The following is a 21408-nucleotide window of genomic DNA, read 5'->3' on the forward strand; positions in this document are numbered from 1 at the left end:
TATTGGGGACAGTGATGATGATGTCTGTAAAGCTTGTAGAATTTAATAGTGCTATGTTAGGGAGTAAAATAAATAAATCTAAGGTACCTAGCAACGAACACTAAACAGGGTGACAAAGCATTGGAAATGTTCATACAGCTGATCGGTGGGGATCCAACACTTGGCACCCCTAAATGTTTTTGATAACTGATTGGTCATCAATATCAAAATCATGGACAACCCCTAACTAAATTCATGGAAAGGTTAAAACTGTAACACCTGTATATTTAGGTCACCTTTCTTCGAGCACCTACTTTACAGATCTCTAAAGCAGCAGCGATATCTACAAACCCGGGCGGTATAATCGCCAGGCTGTGATTAGAGCCTCAGACGCACAAGTTGTTCTTAGGTACTGCTAACATCATTGGGATATGCCAGATTACTAATGTTTATGCCCAATGTTAAATATTCCAAAGTTATATTTCTATGGGAAGGAAGCCCACTTTTTTTTGTTTTTGCCCAGTGATGTCTACCGATCTTGATCAGGCCCTATCCATAATGCATGATTCGGTATATTTAGGATTTTTGGTGTCTACCCACTATTTGTAAATCGTTCTAGAATGTCAGAACCCAACGAGACTTAGGATGATACTGAGATTTTTCACAAGTTCCGTTCCTTTCCTATAATGCGGCCGTTTGTTCCCGTCTGTGATCGTAGTACATAATACAGAACACCGGTCGGTGACATCTCATTATTGTATGTAAAATGAAATGTCTGCTGCAGTCATAACATCAAAGTGGTTTGGGCTACAGCGTCCTAGCGGTTGAGGATACGTGAAGTATCTCCTGCGGCTTCAACTAAAATAAAGCTTTAATATTTTTATCCAAGTAGGGATTCTGTCTTTACGTAGGTTATTATATAAATGAAAACACAATTTGATGCTACGATAAAGCAGAGTTAAAGAATCTTTGTGTCTGTGTAAACTTGCTTTTATACATTTTAAAGGTTTTTTTCCAATTTTTTTTTTTATTGCCCAAATGTATCTAAAATGAAAACAGAGGCAATTTAGCAAACAGTCCAAATTAAAAATATATTGTTTAGTGTTTACAGTTTTTATGCAGAACTAGCTGAAGAGCCCGGTGCTGCCCGGGCATAGTAACTAACTGTGGTTAGTTATAACAAATTATAATTATCCTCCATCCCATAGTCCCATGCCCATATACCCATCATACATATCCTCCATCCCATAGTCGAATGCCCATATACCCATCATACATATCCACGATCCCATAGTCGAGTGTCCATATACCCATCATAAATATCCTCCATCCCATAGTCGAGTGCCCATATACCCATCACACATCCTCCATCCCATAGTCCCATGCCCATATACCCATCATGCATATCCTCCATCCCATAGTCCTGCGCCCATATACCCATCACACATCCTCCATCCCATAGTCCCATGCCCATATACCAATCATACACATCCTCCATCCCATAGTCCTGTGCCCATATACCCGTCATACATATCCTCCATCCCATAGTTCAGTGCCCATATACCCATCACACATCCTCCATCCCATAGGCCCGTGCCCATATACCCATCATACATATCCTCCATCCCATAGTTGAGTGTCCATATACCCATCACACATCCTCCATCCCATAGGCCCGTGCCCATATACCCATCACACATCCTCCATCCCATAGTCCCATGCCCATATACCAATCATACACATCCTCCATCCCATAGTCCTGTGCCCATATACCCGTCATACATATCCTCCATCCCATAGTTCAGTGCCCATATACCCATCACACATCCTCCATCCCATAGGCCCGTGCCCATATACCCATCATACATATCCTCCATCCCATAGTTGAGTGTCCATATACCCATCACACATCCTCCATCCCATAGGCCCGTGCCCATATACCCATCACACATCCTCCATCCCATAGTCCCATGCCCATATACCAATCATACACATCCTCCATCCCATAGTCCTGTGCCCATATACCCGTCATACATATCCTCCATCCCATAGTTCAGTGCCCATATACCAATCATACACATCCTCCATCCCATAGTCCTGTGCCCATATACCCGTCATACATATCCTCCATCCCATAGTTCAGTGCCCATACACCCATCACACATCCTCCATCCCATAGTCAACCATTATGACATCATAATGAGCGGCGGGGCTTGCAACCTATGATGACATCAGAGTCGCCATGGCAACCATTGTGACATCATAATGAGGGGCGGGGCTTGATACGCACACACTTTTTCCCCTGTATGTAGATGGGGCAAAATTGTTTGGTGAATTGGAACGCGCGGGGTTAAAATTTCGCCTTACAACATAGCTTAGGACGCTCTCGGGGTCCAGACGTGTGACTGTGCCAAATTTTGTGGCTGTAGCTGCGACGGTGCGGATGCCTATCCCGGACATACACACACACACACACACTTTGAGCTTTATATATTAGATTGGGCCTCTCCATGGTAACAGAACGCTAACAATCTTTTTGCAATTAGCATGAACTTGCATCTTGTTTTGCTTCCTAATATTGCTACCAATGAGTTCATCAATATTTGGCTTTGAACTGGTGTAGATTTTGGTTTGTGGCGTATGGGCTGGAAAAGATGCCAACGGCTTCTGCATCTTGCAAATGACCGTATTTTCGGTCCAAGTGCGATCCGACAAAGCATCGGATAGCACTATGACCGATATTATTTTTTGGGGCATGTCCGATTTTTTTCTCAGACTGAGATAGTCCTAGGAAAAAAATCTCAGCTTGCCCGAGTTTGATCCAATATTTGGATTGCATTCCCTCATTCAAGTTAATGAGTCCATGGAAAAGATTGGACTGCAATCGGATGGCATTTGAGTGCAGTCTGATTTTCAAGGACTGACAGAATGGAGAAGCTGGAAAAACTTCTTTTTTCCATTTTTTCCTCATCTGAGAAAATCGGATCCCACTGTAATCACAATCTGATGGAACTCTGATCCGAGTGTGATTAGCATAATCGGACCGATTGAGAGAATACACGTTGGTGTGACTCGAGCCTTTTGATGGATTCTACACTGCTATACAAGTTAGAACTGTAAGAAAAAAATAAACTATATTCCCGATCTGTCACCACTTTGTCCCACTATGTATGGTCACTTAATATCAACAACCAACAGGATGTATCACATGACCGCTGCAGCCAGTCAGTGGTCCGCTGATTGGCTGCAGCCTTCACATTCCGTCGAAACAGGAAAAAATAAAAATGTATCAAATTAATATAAATGTATCAATAAAAAATAGTGCTTCCTATGGCCATCCATAATGTGTAATGTGTTTGTATCTGAAGGGCCTCTGGAAGATGCTATTGAGGATGAGGATGAGGATTGTGGGTCGGAGGAAAATGAGATTATTACTAAGGAAGATTTTCCACTGGAAGAAAGTTTCACAACAGAGTTTGAGTCGGAGAATATGACCTGTGAAGACGTGGAATATTTCTGTAACAAAGGTATTGTACCATGCCGAGTACAAGCAATATAAACAGATGTATAGTCAAGCTACTTCTAAGAGTCGTCGCACTTGTTGCGATTTTGTCGTTTTTTTGCTGCTTTTTTCTGTGCAGATTTGTCACAAAACCTGAAAGATTTTTTTAGAGCCAGAAAAGCGCGTGAGATTCCTGAAGTCTCATGCACACGTTGCTTATTTTTTACTTGCTGATTTAAATCTGGGGCATGGCAAGTCTTTCAGCGTTTTTTTGCTGCAAATTGAACCCAAACCAATGAATAGGAAATAAAACGCATAAAAAATGTGTCAAAAATGCATTAAAAATGCATAAAAAAAGCATGTATCATATTATGTTTTTTCTTACCAACACATTAGTATTTGCAGCATATTTTTGTGCACATAGCCATATACAATTGGGCAAATTTATCAACACTGTCCAATTTTTCGACAGTGCAAATTTAGGCAAACAAGTCTTAAAGTGTATCAGATTTACCACAGTGGTTCAACCTGTTTGCTAAATTTGTCGTATCTTAGGATTGTCTAGTCTAAAGCGCCAGTTGAGTCAGCTGCAGCGGCCAATATGGAACTGCCGATCTTGTTTTTCTCCATGAGGTGGGCCGCCACCACAGGGAACGTAGGAGCTCAGCTGACCCGAGCGTTCTCGTGTATGGTAGAGCCAGGAGAGATGGCTATCGGCCAAAGGATCGGCCCAACCATCAGCTGACAGCGATCTATTGTGTATGAGGTTCCATTTTCCACTAACTATTATTTGACTTACTTTGCACCAAGAATTTTGGCTCATGTTTGGTACGTGCCCGTGGTGGTACTCGTTAGGTCTTGCCCGTTTTCACTAAACCACACCACTTTTCAATCAAGCCACAACCTCTTCTCTTCACACATAAAAACATCACTCACTAAAATGTTTTTTTTATAAAGTGTTAAATATGGACCAAACACTAATTATTAATTAACATTTTTATATTTATTTATTGTTTAACATAAGCCTCACAATATGAGCTAATTGTTTATTTGTTGCTTTGGTTTAATTGGATTGATATCTTAATGCAATGTTAATTAATATCCCTTCATGACACAAGCCACCAGTTTACAACATGGCTTCAATAGGACCTGCTGTTACCTTTTCTTTTTTCCTTTGGAAATTTGGAATTAATCGATAGTTTTGTAAATGATCACGTGTGTGGGACAAATCCCTCTTTGCTCTTTCATACAGGACAATGGGAATTAATACAAAGAGGTGCATTGGAATAGTTTTGTTTTGCCATTACTCAGTCATGATGTGGACTGTGTGCTAATCAGCACATTAAGGGTTTCCTTGTTCCCTTATAAAGGGCAAGTATTAAAATGACTTTGTTGGGGACAGTATAAGATAGAGAAGGATATGCTAAACTCAGGCATGATGTTCTATGACTGATTTTAGTGTTTTCCTGAAAAATCTGAAAGCAGCCTAATATAGGGCAAGAAACTCTGATTCCAGGGATGTGTCACTTACTAGGCTGTGTCTTGTAGTTTCAATATAATCAGTGTTTTATCAGCAGAAGATTATCACTGCTGTCAGTTCAGTCCGTGGGGGGATAAGGTTACAGCCACCACTCTCTATACCCGGAACGGTGACTGAATTCGCACCGACGCTGCCCCTTTTCCTAAAACCAGGACGCTACCAGGGGGAATAGAGTTAATTTCCTCCCGACAGCGGGAGTCTAAGTGCTGGCATAGGGTAGGGCAGCTTCACACTGCTATTAATTTGCAGGTTAACCCCATATCTGCAGGTTAATAGCATTTTTCAGGTGACAGGTTCCCTTTAACTTGCCAAAAATAAGTTGTCAATCATTGTTTGGATTTGGAAAGCAGGATGTACAAGCAGGGTCCCCTGCCCCATATAGTCATCTGGATGCCACGGTTGCTGCTCACAATGCCTTCTGAGGGATTAAACCGCTGACATCAGAGGTTGCTCTAGCATTAGCGGTTACCGTCAGGTGTCTGCTGTTTAAAACAGTCAGCACCTGCAGAGTATAGAGTGGTGCTCCATGCATACATATGGCAGATGATTGGAGGAGTTGATGGATGCTAACCAGGAATGAGGGCTGTTCTGCACTGGGTCTGCCCTTGTCATGAGCCCCATCACAGTTATAGTTTCGTAATTATATAGGATGAATAAAAGACGAAAGTCCATGAAGTTCCACCTTTCTCCACCAGTTATATATTTTATATCGCTAGATTATCTATAACCCAGAGTGAAATTTGTTATAAGACAAGCATCAGTCCTATTATAAAAGCTGTTATGGTGTCAGCCATTACTACCTCTTGTGGTCGGCATCCCACAGTCTGACTGCTCTAACTGTAAAGAACTCTTTCTTATTTAGCTGCCAGAATCACATTTCTTCCACCCGTAATGAGTGCCGTGGGCCTATGTATGGTCTTTGGAAGCAATAAGTCATGTGTCCATCCTTTGTACTGACCACACATATATTTATACATATAAATGAGATTTCCTCTGAGACGTCTATTTTCTAAGCTAAACCAGCCCAAATTTTCCAACCTCTCATCACATAATCTAGTTGCCGCCTTTGAACTTACTCTAACTTCTGAATATGTTTTTTAAAATGTTGAGCCCCAAACTGGAGGCGTAATACATTGAGGTCACAGGATTTTATCTCTCTTTTTATACATTCTAAAATCCTGTTTTTGCTTTTGAGGCTGCTGCCTGACATTGAGTACTACTGCTCCGCTTGTAACCAGAATACACAAGTTCTTCTCCTGTTCTGTAATCCTGAGTATACTCCCATTTCATAGAATCATAGAATGGTAGAGTTGGAAGGGACCTCCTGGGCCATCTGGTCCAACCCCCTGCTCAAAGCAGGATTCACTATATCATTCCAAGGGGTAAGATTTGGGTCGCCCTCCCAGGGCTGTGGGGTGCTCGGTACCGGGCCGGTATCGGCGGGATGTGTCACGGCAGCAGTGACCCGGTCCTTGGCCCTGGGCGCCCAAATAATAGGGGAGATTGAATGGTGGAAATGCAATGGTTTAGATGAATAGTTCGTGACGCCACCTGTGGTATTCGGCAATTGAGGTGTTAGGCCGACGCTGCATGCAGATCCTCTGGGACTGGTGGTGTGGTGCAGCAAAGATGTTAAAGCTCCCCACAGGTGGAGCTGTAGTCCCAGGGCAGTATAAAGGGGATGATAGCGGGGAGACGTGGATGGTGCAGAAATGTAGCAGTGTTGAGGATGTTGGCGCCGGAATGAGTGGAGGACACAAGGGCTTGTGTTACGGATAGTGCTAGGATGGCAGATAAAGTTATCGCAACCCAGACTGGACCCTCTGGGCCACGGCTCCAGAGCCCCTGTGGGCGAGCTGACCAGGTGGAGCCACCCCCTATACAGGGAGTGTTAGGGGCAGGCCCACAAGGGATGGAACCGCGACAGCCGGAGCCAAAGGGGCGACGGACAGCGAGACCACAACAATACACAGGCATCTTACCTGGGAAGACGCCGGGAAGAAGTAGACGGTGGGTGTGCCATGTTGGGGGTGGAGCCACCACGTCACAGGAACTAGGCAGAGCGTCGGGCGCAGGAGCGCGGGACCGACGTCGCTGAGGCCGGATGTCAGGAGCGGGAGTGCGCCGTGGAGCGGGTGCACGCCGGGAGGTGCACGCGGGGTCGCGCAGGTAAGTATTGGTACCGGTGGAGGACGTGACAGTACCCCCCCTCTACTCCCTCTCCTCCTAAGGTTGTCAAAAAATCGTTTCATGATCAGAGGAGCATCAATGTTCTCTCGAGGTTCCCAGGACCTCTCCTCAGGACCGAAACCTCTCCAATCAACCAAAAACAAAGTTTGACACCTGACAGTCTTCATAGCGAGTATATCTTTAACCTCAAAGGTATTATCAGAACTGTTGGGTCGGAATTTTTGGGAAGAAGTTGAGTGGAAGTGGTTAAATACCGCAGGTTTGAGGCGAGATACATGAAAAACATTGGGAATTCTTAGTGAAGCAGGCAATTTTAATTTGTAGGTTATGTCATTGACACGCCTCAGGATTTCAAAGGGACCAATGAAACGTGGACCCAACTTATAGGAAGGGATTTTTCGCCTGATATACCGAGAGGATAGCCAGACCCTCTCCCTGGGGGAATACGGAGGAGCATCTAAACGTTTCTTGTCCGCATAAAACTTCATTCTGTGACTGGCTCTCTCCATGGCCTCCCTGGTGTCCCTCCAAATCTGGGAGAAGTCTACAGACAAGGAGTCTGCCGCCGGTACACCCGAGGTGGGGGAAACGGGAAGGGGAATACCGGGATGTTGTCCGAAAACCACAAAAAAGGGAGACTTGGAAGAAGCTTCACTGGAATGATTATTGCACGCGAATTCAGCCCACGGGAGAAGAGAAACCCAGTCATCCTGATGGGCGTTGGAAAAGTGCCGGAGGTAGGAAGTTAGAACTTGATTGACTCGTTCCACTTGCCCGTTAGACTGGGGGTGATAGGCTGAAGAGAAATCCAGAGTTATTTTCATTAATCCGCAGAGAGCTCGCCAAAATCGGGAGGTAAACTGGACTCCCCTGTCCGAGACGATATGCTGCGGAAAGCCATGGAGTCGAAAAACGTGGAACAAGAAAATCTTCGCCAACTCAGGGGCAGAAGGCAAACCAGACAATGGGACAAAGTGAGCCATCTTGGAAAACCGATCTACGACCACCAAGATAACCGTACATCTCGAGGACGGGGGTAGATCGGTGACGAAGTCCATGCCAATGTTGGTCCAGGGAGTCGTAGGTATGGGTAAGGGGTGCAGGAGCCCAGGAGGTCGGTGTCCTGGGCCCTGTGTTGTTCAACATCTTTATCAACGATTTAGATGAAGGAATTGAGGGTAAACTGATTAAATTTGCTGATGACACAAAGCTAGGAGGGATAGCTAATACTAGAGAAGAGAGAGAGAGGATTCAAAAAGATTTAAATAAACTGGAGAAGTGGGCAGCAACTAACAGAATGGTTTTTAACAGGGAGAAATGCAAAGTACTACATCTTGACAATAAAAATGAAAAAAGCATATATAGAATGGGAGGAATAGGGCTAAGTGACAGCACATGTGAAAAAGACTTGGGTATACTAATAGATCACAGACTGAATATGATTCAACAGTGTGATGCAGCAGCAAAAAAGGCAAATGCAATTCTAGGATGTATTAACAGAAGCATACAGTCTAGATCACGTGAAGTCATTATTTCCCTCTACTCCTCTTTGGTCAGACCTCATCTGGAATATTGTGTCCAGTTTTGGGCACCGCATTTTAAAAAAGACATCAACAAACTGGAGCAAGTTCAGAAAAGAGCGACCAGAATGGTGACCGGTCTGCAAACCCTGTGTTATGAGGAAAGGTTGCAGGATTTGGCAATGTTTAGTTTGCAAAAGAGAAGACTGAGAGGAGACTTAATAGCTGTCTACAAATATCTAAAGGGCTGTCACATTGTAGAAGGATCAACTTTATTCTCATTTGCACAAGGAAAGACTAGAAGCAATGGGATGAAACTGAATGGGAGGAGACACAGATTAGATATTAGAAAAAACTTTTTGACAGTTAGAGTGATCAATGAGTGGAACAGGCTGCCACGAGAAGTGGTGAGTTCTCCTTCAATGGAAGTCTTCAAACAGAGGCTGGACAGACATCTGACTGGAATGATTTAGCGAATCCTGCTTTGAGCAGGGGGTTGGACCAGATGGCCCAGGAGGTCCCTTCCAACTCTACGATTCTATGATTCTATGATTCTATGATTCTATGACCTTGTTCCTGGCACACGAAGGACAAAAAGCGATGAAGTCCATGACGTCTTGGCGAAGCGATGTCCACCAATAGTGGCGGGAGACGAGAGAGAGAGTCTTCTTGATTCCAGTATGTCCAGAAAATTTAGACGAGTGCCCCCAACGTAGGACCTTCGGCCTGTCCCCACTTTGAACAAAGGTTTTACCTGGTGGTGGTGAAAGCACGCTAAGCGGAGCCACGGTGAGGATCTTCGCCAGATTGATGATATGCGTAGGAGCATCCACATGGTCCACAGGCGAAAATGAGCGAGACAGGGCGTCCGACTTGACGTTCTTGTTCCCTGGCCGAAAATGGAGTTCAAAATCAAAACGCCCAAAAAACAAAGACCATCTAGCTTGACGTGAGTTGAGTCTTTGGGCGAACTGAACATAGGCCAAATTCTTATGATCCGAGAATATGATGAACGGATTAACGGCTCCCTCAAGAAAATGGTGCCACTCTTCGAGGGCAAGTTTTATGGCTAGTAGTTCTCTGTCACCGATGGAGTAATTTCGTTCCGGAGCGGTGAAAGCTTTAGAGAAGAACCCACACGTGACCATGCGACCAGAGGAGGTTTTTTGCAGAAGGACGGCTCCTGCTCCTACAGACGATGCATCAACCTCCAGGAGGAACGGCCTATTGGCATCTGGATGGTGGAGCACAGGGGACTTGGCGAATTCTTGCTTTAAAACCTCAAAAGCAGCCTCAGCGTCCGAAGGCCAAGTGTTGGGGTTGGCCCCTTTGCGAACGAGAGCCGAGATAGGTTTGGTCAGCGAAGAAAAATGAGGGATAAATTGCCTGTAATAATTGGCGAAGCCCAAAAAACGTTGAATAGCTTTCACCCCTTGGGGACGCGGCCACTTGAGAACGGCAGAGACCTTTTCAGGATCCATCTCCAAGCCAGAACTTGAAATGATGTAACCAAGGAACGGCAGTGAAGCTTGCTCAAAGAGGCATTTCTCCAATTTGGCAAATAGGTGATTCTCCCTGAGACGGTGGAGAACTTGACGGACATCTTGGCGGTGACTAGACAAGTCGGGGGAGAAAATCAAGATGTCATCTAAATAGATCACAACACAGACATAGAGAAGATCACGAAAGATATCATTGACGAGTTCTTGGAATACTGCAGGAGCGTTGCAGAGTCCGAATAACATGACTAAATACTCGTAATGACCATCCCGTGTGTTGAACACGGTCTTCCATTCATCCCCGAACCGTATGCGAACAAGGTTGTAGGCTCCTCGCAGGTCTAGCTTGGTGAAGATTCGTGCTCCTCTCAAGCGGTCAAAGAGTTCCTGGATTAGTGGAAGCGGGTACTTGTTCTTCACCGTGATGCGGTTGAGACCGTGATAATCAATACACGGACAAAGAGACCCGTCCTTCTTCTTCACAAAAAAGAACTCTGCTCCCGCAGGCGAGGACGATTTCCGAATGAAGCCTCTGGCTAGGTTTTCTTGAATGTACTCAGACATGGCTTGCGTCTCAGCTAACGAGAGAGGGTAAATTCTCCCACGGGGAGGAGTGGTACCAGGAATGAGCTCGATAGGGCTGTCATAGGGTCGGTGTGGCGGTAGAACCTCAGCTTCTCTTTTGTCGAAGACATCTGAGTAGGCACTATAAGCAGGTGGTAATCAGGAGGAAACAGGGAGAGGACGGGGGACACCTACAGGATGCACCGGCAGCAGACCCCGAGACTGACAGGACTCCCCCCAGCACAGAATATTGCCGTTACGCCAGTCTAAAGTAGGCTCATGAAGTCGCAATCAGGGAAGACCAAGGAGAACAGGATGAGAGATATCGGCTAGAACATAAAATGTAATTCTCTCCTTGTGCAGGGCCCCAATCTGGAGCTCTATCTCATGCATGACTAGCTTAACGGACTCTTGCAAAGGATTACCGTCTACAGATGCCAAAATCTGAGGGCTCTCAAGGGTCTTCACAGGGACAGAAAATTTGGAGACTACATTGTGCCTAATAAAATTCCCTGCGGCGCCCGAATCCACGTAGGCCGCCAAAGAAACCCGCTTGTCACCCACATGCAAGAAGACAGACAGAGAAAGGGGATGAGAGGAATCATGCACACCTAGGGAGGCCTCTCTTACCTGACCTAGGCGGGGAAGTTTTCCGAACGTTCCGGACAAGTTCGGAGCAAATGGGACCCACTACCGCAATAAAAACATAGGCCGTGGGAACTTCTCTCCTTGCGACACTGTTCAGAGAGCTTGAGGCGATCCACTTGCATCGGCTCGGGTACAGATGCAGAAGGAAGAGCCCTGGAGCGAGGACTGGGTGGTCTGCGAGTGGGTGGCACCAAGCGCGAGTCTTCTCTCACGAGCCCGTTCCTGGAACCGAAGATCGATTCGAGTAGCCAGAGAAATTAAATCCTCAAGGGCAGTGGGAGTGTCGCGCCCTGCCAGCTCATTTTTTATAGGACCCGAAAGGCCCCGCCAAAAGGCTCCCCCCAACGCCTCATTGTTCCAACTCAAATCGGACGCCAGGGTCCGAAATTGAATGGCATATTGACCCACAGTTAGAGAACCTTGGCTAAGACTGAACAGAGACTCCGTAGTGGAGACAAGGAGGCCAGGCTCGTCGAATACTCGACGAAAATATCCAAAAAATTAGTTAAGTGGGCAACCAGGGGGTCATCGCGCTCCCAGAGGGGGTTCACCCACGCCAAAGCGTCCCCTTCAAGATGGGACATTGTGAAGGCTACTTTGGACTGGTCTGTGGGGTATTGCTGCTGTAATAATTTGAAATTAAGGCGACATTGATTCAGGAAACGTCGGCATAATTTTGCGTCGCCGTTATAGCGGGGTGGTTTGGCCAACCGTGGTTGAGGATGAGGACTAGCGACTGGGGAAGGAGCAGCAGCAGCTGCCTGGAGCGAGAGCAAGCGACCATCAACCGAGGCTATGTAGTTGAGAATATGAGTCTGAGCGTCACGCTGCTGCGCTAGCTCTTGCTGTAAGCCGGCCAGGTGAGCCGCATTACTAGGATCAGAGGTTTGAAGGGCGGAAAGGCGCGCGTCCATAGATTTCATAAAGGACATTATACGCGTTTGATTCTGCCATAAGAAAATTAATTCCTTCTGAGTAGCTGTGACTCCAGCGGGGTCCATGGCCTGTGTATTTGTTACGGATGGTGCTAGGATGGCAGATAAAGTTATCACAACCCGGAGTGGACCATCTGGGCTACGGCTCCAGAGCCCCTGCAGGCGAGCTGACCAGGTGGAGCCACCCCCTACACAGGGAGTGTTAGGGGCAGGCCCACAAGGGATGGAACCGCGACAGCCGGAGCCAAAGCGGCGACTGGGTGAGCACCAGGGAGACTAGGGTGGAGAGTCGGCGAGGCAGCACAGCTGTGTAGCAGTGGACACGGAGCTGGAGAGGAACGTGGAGCACTTAGGACTGGAGGAAGCAGGAGACTGAAAGAGAGATAACAAAAGAGGTTAGGACATAAGGTAAGACTGACTAGGAGAACAATGGCAGCCGGTATACAGCTAGGACCTCAGAGACAGAAGCAAGGGAAGGAGCCAGAGGCGAGACAAGAACAGGGACAAGGCAGTGGCGAAGAAGAGAGCACAGCAGCAACCAAAGACAACACAAGCAGGACAGGCAAGGAAAAGATAAAGGGCCTGGGAACGTAGAGAATGCTGGCCAGACGGACAGTGAGACCACAACGATACACAGGCATCTTACCTGGGAAGACGCCGGGAAGAAGTAGACGGTGGGTGCCGCCATGTTGGGGGTGGAGCCACCACGTCACAGGAACTAGGCAGAGCGTCGGGCGCAGGAGCGCGGGACCGACGTCGCTGAGGCCGGATGTCAGGAGCGGGAGTGCGCCGTGGAGCGGGTGCACGCCGGGAGGTGCGCGCGGGGTCGCGCAGGTAAGTATTGGTACCGGTGGAGGACGTGACAGTACCCCCCCTCTACTCCCTCTCCTCCTAAGATTGTCAAAAAATCGTTTCATGATCAGAGGAGCATCAATGTTCTCTCGAGGTTCCCAGGACCTCTCCTCAGGACCGAAACCTCTCCAATCAACCAAAAACAAAGTAGGCAGAGCGTCAGGTGCAGGAGCAAACAGTGTAGAGGGTTCTTAAACCAATGTAGCCTGCACTTTGAGCTTCTGCCTCACCAGTATCATTCCGATAGGGCCAAGGTGGCCATTATCATGTCCCATCAGGAGGGAGAGGCCCGGTCTTGGGTCAGTCCTCTCTGGGAGAGGGATGATCCCATGGTTTTAAATATCCAGGTCTTTTTGGATACCTTTCGTAAGGTATTTGATGAGCCAGGACGGGTAGCCTCTCTTATGGGGGTCACTTTTCAACCTCCACCAGGGCGCCCTGACGGTCGGTCAGTAAGCCATCCGGTTCCGCACATTGTCTTCTGAATTGGGTTGGAATAATGCGGCATTGGTGGGAGCCTTTTGGTGTGGGCTGTCGGGCAGGATAAAGGATGAATTGGCTGGTCGGGATACTCCCTCCATTCTCGAGGATCTCATCTCCCTGGCTACTCGCATAGACCTCCGGTTCCCGGAGCACGCGCGGGAGTCTGCTAGGGATAGGAGACCCACCAGGCCAGTCCATCCACTGATCGGTCCTTTAGTACACGACCAGCAGGGTCTGCCCACACTCCTCCTCCCGAGCCCATGCAGGTAGACCAGGTCCGGATGGCTGAAACACGTCAGAGAGAGAGACGGGCACAGGGTCTATGTCTTTATTGTGGAGGAGCATCGCATTTCATCCGTTCTTGCCCTGAGAAACCGGGAAACTCTTCCACCTAGGCCAGGTAAGAGAGGCCTCCCTAGGTGATAAGATTCCTCTCAAGCCCTCACGTTATCTGTTCTTTTGCTTTTAGGGGAGAGGCGTGGGTCCGAGGTGGCCTACGTGGATTCGGGCTCTGCAGGCAACTTCATCTGGCGTGAAGTGGTGGACAAATATCGGATTCCCATGGTTGCTCTAAAGAATGCTTGGAAGATTGCCTCCGTTGATGGCAGACCGTTACAGGAACCCATTTCCATGGTCACAGAGGAGGTTGTTTTGCAAGTTGGCGCTCTTCACCGGGAAAAGGTGGCCTTTTACGTGTTGCCCGATTTGTCTCATGCTATTCTGCTCGGTCTTCCGTGGCTACGGACTCATCAGCCGGTCCTCAACTGGTCGTCCGGGGAGGTTTTGCGCTGTGGTGACCCGTGTCAAGGCCGGTGTCTGAGCTCTATTCATCCTGTTGTCTCCGCACGCCCACCTCTAGAACTCTCGGGGCTTCCCTCGGCCTATTGGTCCTATGCGGACATCTTTGACAAAAAGGAGGTGAAGATCCTTCCACAGCACCGGTCTTTCGATTGTCCAATCGAGTTAATCCCTGGTTCCACCCCTCCTAGGGGTAGGATTTACCCATTGTCTCCCGCAGAGACCGCAGCTATGTCCGAGTACATCCAGGAGAATCTAGCCAAAGGTTTTATTTGGAAGTCTTCCTCTCCAGCAGGAGCCATTTTTTTCTTCGTTAAGAAGAAGGACGGTTCGCTGTGCCCATGCATCGACTACAGGGGCTTAAACAACATCACTATCAAAAATCGGTACCCCCATCCACTCATCCCGGAGCTGTTTGACCGCCACAGAGGGGCACGGATCTTCTCCAAGTTGGATCTCAGGAGAGCTTACAATCTTATCCGCATCCGGGCCGGCAATGAATGGAAGACCGCCTTTAACACCCGTGACGGTCACTATGAGTCCCTGGTTATGCCCTTTGGTTTGTGCAACGCTCCGGCTGTGTTACAGGAATTCGTTAATGATATCTTCCGGGACCTTTTGTACTCCAGTGTCGTGGTGTACTTGGATGATATCCTTGGCTTCTCCTCAGATCTTCCGTCTCATAGGAGGACTGTCCGCCTGGTTCTTCAGCATCTCCGGGAGAATCGTTTGTATGCCAAGATGGAGAAATGCCTGTTCGAGCAGACCTCATTACCATTTCTGGGCTACATCGTCTCCGACGCCGGGCTGCAGATGGATCCCGAGAAACTGTCCGCCATTCTTAAATGGCCCCGCCCCGTCGGCATAAAGGCTATCCAGCGATTCCTCGGATTCGCCAACTATTGCAGGCAGTTTATTCCACACTTCTCGTCACTCTCCAAGCCGATCTCCACCCTTACCCGTAAGGAGGTCAGTTCTAACTCCTGGCCACCAGAGGCTGAGGAGGCCTTCCAGTCACTAAAACAGGCTTTTTCCATGGCTCCAGTGTTGTCTCGTCCTGAGAGCAGCAAACCCTTCGTGTTGGAAGTGGACGCATCTTCGACAGGTGCCGGAGCTGTTTTGTCCCAAAAAACCCCTTCTGGTCGCCTATGCCCTTGTGGATTCTTTTCCAAAGCCTTCTCCGCATCTGAGTGCAATTACTCGATTGGCGACCGTGAGCTCTTGGCCATCAAATTGGCATTGGAGGAGTGGCGTCATCTTCTGGACGGAGCTGTCCACCTGTTTGCTATTTACTCGGACCACAAGAACCTGGCTTACCTGCAGACCGCTCAGAGACTTAATCCCCGACAGGCCAGGTGGTCTTTGTTCTTCGCTTGCTTTGACTTTGAGCTCCATTTTCGCCCTGGAGACAGAAACACCAAAGCCGATGCCCTGTCCCGAGCCTTTCTACCGTCCGAGGCTAGGGAGGAACCGTCTCACATCATCGAGTCCACGAAGATGATCACCGTGGCTCCGTTGAGTTTACTTTCTCCACCGCCGGGGAAAACTCTCATGCCAGAGAGTGCCAAAAGAAGAGTTCTGCTGTGGGGGCATTCCTCCAAATTGGCTGGCCATGCCGGAATACAGAAGACCCTTGCTCTCATATCCCGGCACTATTGGTGGCCAACTCTCCGCCAAGATGTAGCAGACTTCGTTGCCTCCTGTTCCTCCTGCGCTAGGAATAAAATACCATGTCGGCGTCCGTTTGGTCTGCTGCTTCCTTTGCCGGCACCTACGTCTCCTTGGGAAAGTATCGCCATGGACTTTATCACCGATTTGCCCCGCTCTTCCAGCTGCATGGTGATTCTAGTGGTAGTGGACCACTTTTCCAAAATGGCACATTTTATTCCTCTGAGCGGCCTCCCCTCTGCGCTCAAATTAGCCAAGATCTTCGTCCATCAAATTTTTAGGCTTCACGGCCTACCCCGTCGTATTGTGTCTGACCGCGGAGTCCAGTTTACGTCCAAGTTTTGGAGAGCACTGTGCAGGCTCCTGGATATATCCATGGACTTCTCTTCTGCCTACCATCTGCAGACCAATGGGCAAGTAGCACGAACTAACCAGACGGTGATTGCATTTCTTCGTCATTTCTCCATCGCCCACCAGAATGACTGGGTGGACCTGCTTCCCTGAGCAGAGTTCGCCTACAACAATCATGCCGGCGAATCCTCAACCAAGTCGCCATTTTTCGTGATGTTTGGCAAACATCCTAGCATGCCTCTTCCAGTAGTCCCGGTTTCCGAGGTACCTGCAGCCAACTTCTTGTCCCAAGAATTTTCTGAAATCTGGTCCAAGACCAACACGGCCCTCAAAAGGGCCAGTGAGCGGATGAAGAGACACACAGACAAGAGGAGGTTAGATCCCCCACCATGTCACATCAGGGACAAGGTCTGGCTCTCATCCAGGTATATCCGGTTAAAATTACCCTCTTACAAGCTGGGTCCCCGGTACATGGGTCCTTTTGAGATTTTGGAATGTGTCAATGAAGCCGCCTACAAGCTAAGGTTGCCTGCTTCGTTCCGTATCCCAAACCCCTTCCACGTCTCTCTCCTGAAACCTGTGGTGCTAAATCAGTTCCATCCCTCACCATGTCCTGCTCCTCGGCCGGTGGGTTCTGACAACATCTTCGAGGTAAGAGATATTCTCGCCAAGAGAAAAGTTAGAGGAATGACCTTTCTCCTTATTGACTGGAGGGGTTTTGGTCCTGAGGAGAGATCCTGGGAGCCCCGGGAGAACATCAATGCTCCCTGCATTCTCAGGAGATTTTTTACCAATCGCAGTAGGGGGTGTCTTAAGGGGGAGGGTACTGACACAGCCCCCACCGCGCACCATGCCACGGTCCCCATCGCCTGCCATGCCACGGCCCCCACCGTGCACCCTGCCGCACGTTCTCATACTTACCTGCCAGCACCGCAGCCCCTCTCACTCCAGAGGCAGCGGCGACAGCCTCTGACCGGCCCGCGGCCTGTGACGTCACTGCGACTTCCGTGCATGCGCCATATGCCGTGGCTGGCTCTCCCTGCTGGATCTTATACTCTGGCGGTGCCCTAACCCGGTAGCACCGCAAGTCCAATGGGGGCAGATCCTCGACTATAGCAGGCCGCCCTCCCTTAGCGGAGGCGCCTGATCGTTGATGTTATATCAGCACTCTGGGTCCCTGTGGTTTGCCCTGTACCTGGCTTCCATTCTCACTCTGCCTTGTGCTTCCTTGCAGTCCTACTCCAGTCCTGCCTAACCGTGTCTGTTCCTGCCTCCGAACCTGCCTACCCGTGTCTGTTCCTGCATTACTACTCCAGTCCTGCCAACCGTGTCTGTTCCCGCTCCGGTCCTGCCTAGCCGTGTCCGTTCCTGCAGTCCTACTCCAGCTTTGCCTAACCGTGCCTGTTCCTGCTCCAGTCCTGCTTAACCGTGTCTTTTTCTGTAGTTCACTCCGAGCCACCCCTCTTGGTTCCGGCTGCCGTGGCATTCGAACCCCTGGACCTGCTCCTAACGATCCCTGTATAGGGGTCGGTTCCACCAGGTTGCCCGTCCGGGGCCCCTCGGTGCCACGGTCCAGAGGGTCCACTCCAGGATTTCCACCTTGCCTAGTGTGTCCCTAACAATTCCTCTACATTTATCTAAATTATCCCTTATCTGCCAAATGTTTGCCCATTCAGACATTTTATCCAGATTGTTCTGTAATATTGTAATGTCAGGTTTAGTTTTTATTATTCTACATGGTTTTGTGCCATCGGCAATAACTGATACTTTACTCTCAATCCAATCCACAAAGTCAACAAAAAAGAGAATAAAAGGAATTTGTCGGAGTACAGATCCTCGTGGTCACCACTGCTCCAAGTATACTGTAGATCCTTAGTGTCCCCACTGCTCCCAGTACAGGTCCTTATGGTCCCCACTGCTCCCAGTACAGATCCTCGTGGTCCCCACTGCCCCCAGTACAGATCTTTGTGGTCTCCACTGCTCCCAGTACAGGTCTTTGTGGTCCCCACTGCTCCCAGTACAGATCTTCGCGGTCCCCACTGCTCCCAGTACAGATCCTTGGGGTCCCCAATCTCCCAGTACAGATCCTTGGTGTCCCCAATAGTCCGAGTACAGATTCTCGTGGTCCCCATTGCTGGACCTTGTGCTCCTCACTGCTGACTATATCCCATTATTGGTGGCACTCCACTTCTTACATTCTTTCTCTAGTTGCCTATGCTTTCAGTTGGACCTGTACTCCCCTATATGTGCACGCTTAGGAAGCAGCTGTGCGCCCCTGCATCCTGAGCTGTTCACTGTTCTGGGGTCTATTTAGCAATCGGTGGGGTTCCCAGGATCCGAACCAACACCGAAGAGCAGGCAATTAAAGCCCTTATCGAATATGGAAAAAAAAAAGTTTGGTTACTGCCACGAAGAAAAAAGTTAGAACTAAATCTACTTTGCCCACTGCCAAATACAAATACAAAAAGAACATGATGGAGTTCACTTTCCCTTTAAGAAATCTCTTGCGGTAAGCACATAATAAATGTCATATGTGATTTTTAACTGGAAAGATAAAATACGCCGTGTTTATAACGACAGATAAGTGTATTTATACAATATCTTCCTTGTTATCTGCTTTAATTATTCCGGGTCTACCACAGTTCTGGATTTGATGCTTCTTCTATGGAATGTTTAACTTCCCCGCCGTCTTTCGCTCTGTTGCTTGGCAACTTGGCCATTGTTTAGGCGCACTGTGACCCTAAAGGTAAAGCAGAAACCGTTTGTGAAAATTTACTTACGGTATATTACAGCCCAAGTGGTCGTCCTTGATGCTCTTAGTTGCACATTAAACCGTACAAACCATAATATAATAACTTAATAAATTGCCGGCATCAAACAGCAGCGCAATCTACGAGACGTATCATTCATCGTAAACCGCGAGCTTCTGATTATATTCAGAAATGTTTATTTCTGTAAAATGTTTTGCACAGTTCGCTTTCTATAACCTACATGGTGGACAGCCCCAATAGGGGTGCACAACATATTCTAATTTGTGGGTCAAATTTTCATACTAAACCTTTTATGTCTATGAGGGAGCTATGCCTTTGCAGGTCACATGATGCCGGTGACTTCGGCTGACCAGGACCATCTGTTGAACAGTTCAGTGAGTGAGACCACCACTCAAAAAATAAAAAGTCTTTTACTTTACATTGACTTGGTGGGACCTATGTATAATAGATAGCGGGTGCATAACTTCACCATTTCCTTTACAACATGAAGCATCTTGACACACAGCCTCTCTACTAGAGATGAGCGAATTTGTTCAGATTTTGGCCACGAATCTGATTTTGACATACTCGGCCCATATTCGAACACTATGTTTTCTTATGATCGGTTCCGAACATATTCGGTAATTTCTACTCCTATTGACTCTAATGACGTTCAGCTGTGTTCGCCGAATATTGCAAAAGCAATATTTGAATCAGATCGTATTCGGAACCGAATCTGAACAAATTCGCTCACCTCTACTCTCTACCTCTTCCAAGCTTAATGTTTCTGCCTCAAGTTTTTCTGTCTTCACCACAACCGAGCACAGCAGTACAGTTTAGTAAGTGAGAGTCCTGTCCTCAATCTGCAGCTATGTGTCTTTTTTCCCTTAAGGGAGATAACTTCCCACCCAGGGCACTCTCTACATTTCACACTCTCTGTTCCATGTTGGCCCATTATCTCTCTGCCTGGCGAGCTTGGGGCCGTACTGTTAGGCATCCTATTCTAGGACCTGTCTCCTGTTCATTACTTTGTACCTCTGTCACTTTTTCTTTATTCTCTATGGATCTCGATATCCACTGCCTCAGTTTCCACTGCCGTCAGGAACACCCACATCATGCGGCTCTGCTGGCTACTCAGACCATAGGTCTGTTTCTATTGCATGCTGGGCCCTATCTGACTGTTTCTGTCCCTGCATCTTAGCCCCCTCTGACTCTCGGCTAGTCACAATCATTAGCCCTAACTGTCCTTAATATCAGTCAAACTACAATGCCGTTACCAATAACACATGTGACAATACACATCATAACATTACTCCTATCTTCAATGGGGAAAGTGGACCGTATGTCCATCTCTTTACACCTTGTGTACTTGTGGCGTTCTCTATTGAGTAGTATGGGATTTTCTAGTAACAGCTTTTGTAATTAAAGCAGTGAGCCTCATGCAGAGAGAAGACCAACTCTCTAACAGGGATCCATCGGGAAAGCGTTTTCCTAATATTTGGGCATATTGTTTAGCTTTTCCTAATTATTATTTTTAAAAGGGTTCACCCAAAACAAATATTGATCTTGATCCTAAATGCTTTTCTATTTATTTTAATAATATAATAGTTTTTCTAATATGGTTTAATTAAAAAGTCCATATTCATCCCTCTGTAATCTAACTGCTTTATTTTTTCCTATTTTTTACTTATTTCTGTTTTGATGACACTTTGTTTGAAAATCACTAGAACATGCTTGGATACTAAAATGAGACATCACTACCCCACCCTGAAATGAAGCATCATCAGTAACTTCTGTTTCAAGGGATTGGTAAATCCCTATTGTACTGATCATGCATCCGCTTGTCAATTCCAACATATGCTAAGCACCAAGCTCCCTCTTGGCAATATACTTTTCAGTGCACAGGGACAGTGCGCTCCATCACCTGCACTAAATAGAAGTGACTAGCCAGCAACAGAGTGCAGTGTCAGTGCACATTATAAGGAGAGAACCTTACAAAGCACTGCCCCTAAAACAGACATTACTTTCAGGGGCAGGGCTGGCCTCTGATTTTTCTGCTCAATGTGTTCTCTCCTTACAATAAGCACTGACAGTGCTCTCTATTGCCTTCTTTTCACTTCTAATTAGAG

General features: G+C 47.6%; 1 protein-coding gene across 2 annotated transcripts in view; it reads left to right on the forward strand.

The window, feature by feature from the left end:
* Positions 1-21408, forward strand: part of ZFPM2 (zinc finger protein, FOG family member 2) — a 626625-nt gene that overhangs the window by 102287 nt on the left and 502930 nt on the right. For both annotated transcript variants that reach the window (XM_073590173.1, XM_073590174.1), the window contains exon 2: positions 3348-3506. In XM_073590173.1, coding sequence (XP_073446274.1) covers positions 3348-3506 — 159 coding nt within the window. The remainder of the gene's footprint in view (positions 1-3347; positions 3507-21408) is intronic.

The sequence above is a fragment of the Dendrobates tinctorius genome, unplaced genomic scaffold, assembly GCF_039654945.1.
Source record: "Dendrobates tinctorius isolate UK_male_01 unplaced genomic scaffold, ASM3965494v1 ptg000116l, whole genome shotgun sequence".
Classification (NCBI taxonomy): domain Eukaryota; kingdom Metazoa; phylum Chordata; class Amphibia; order Anura; family Dendrobatidae; genus Dendrobates; species Dendrobates tinctorius.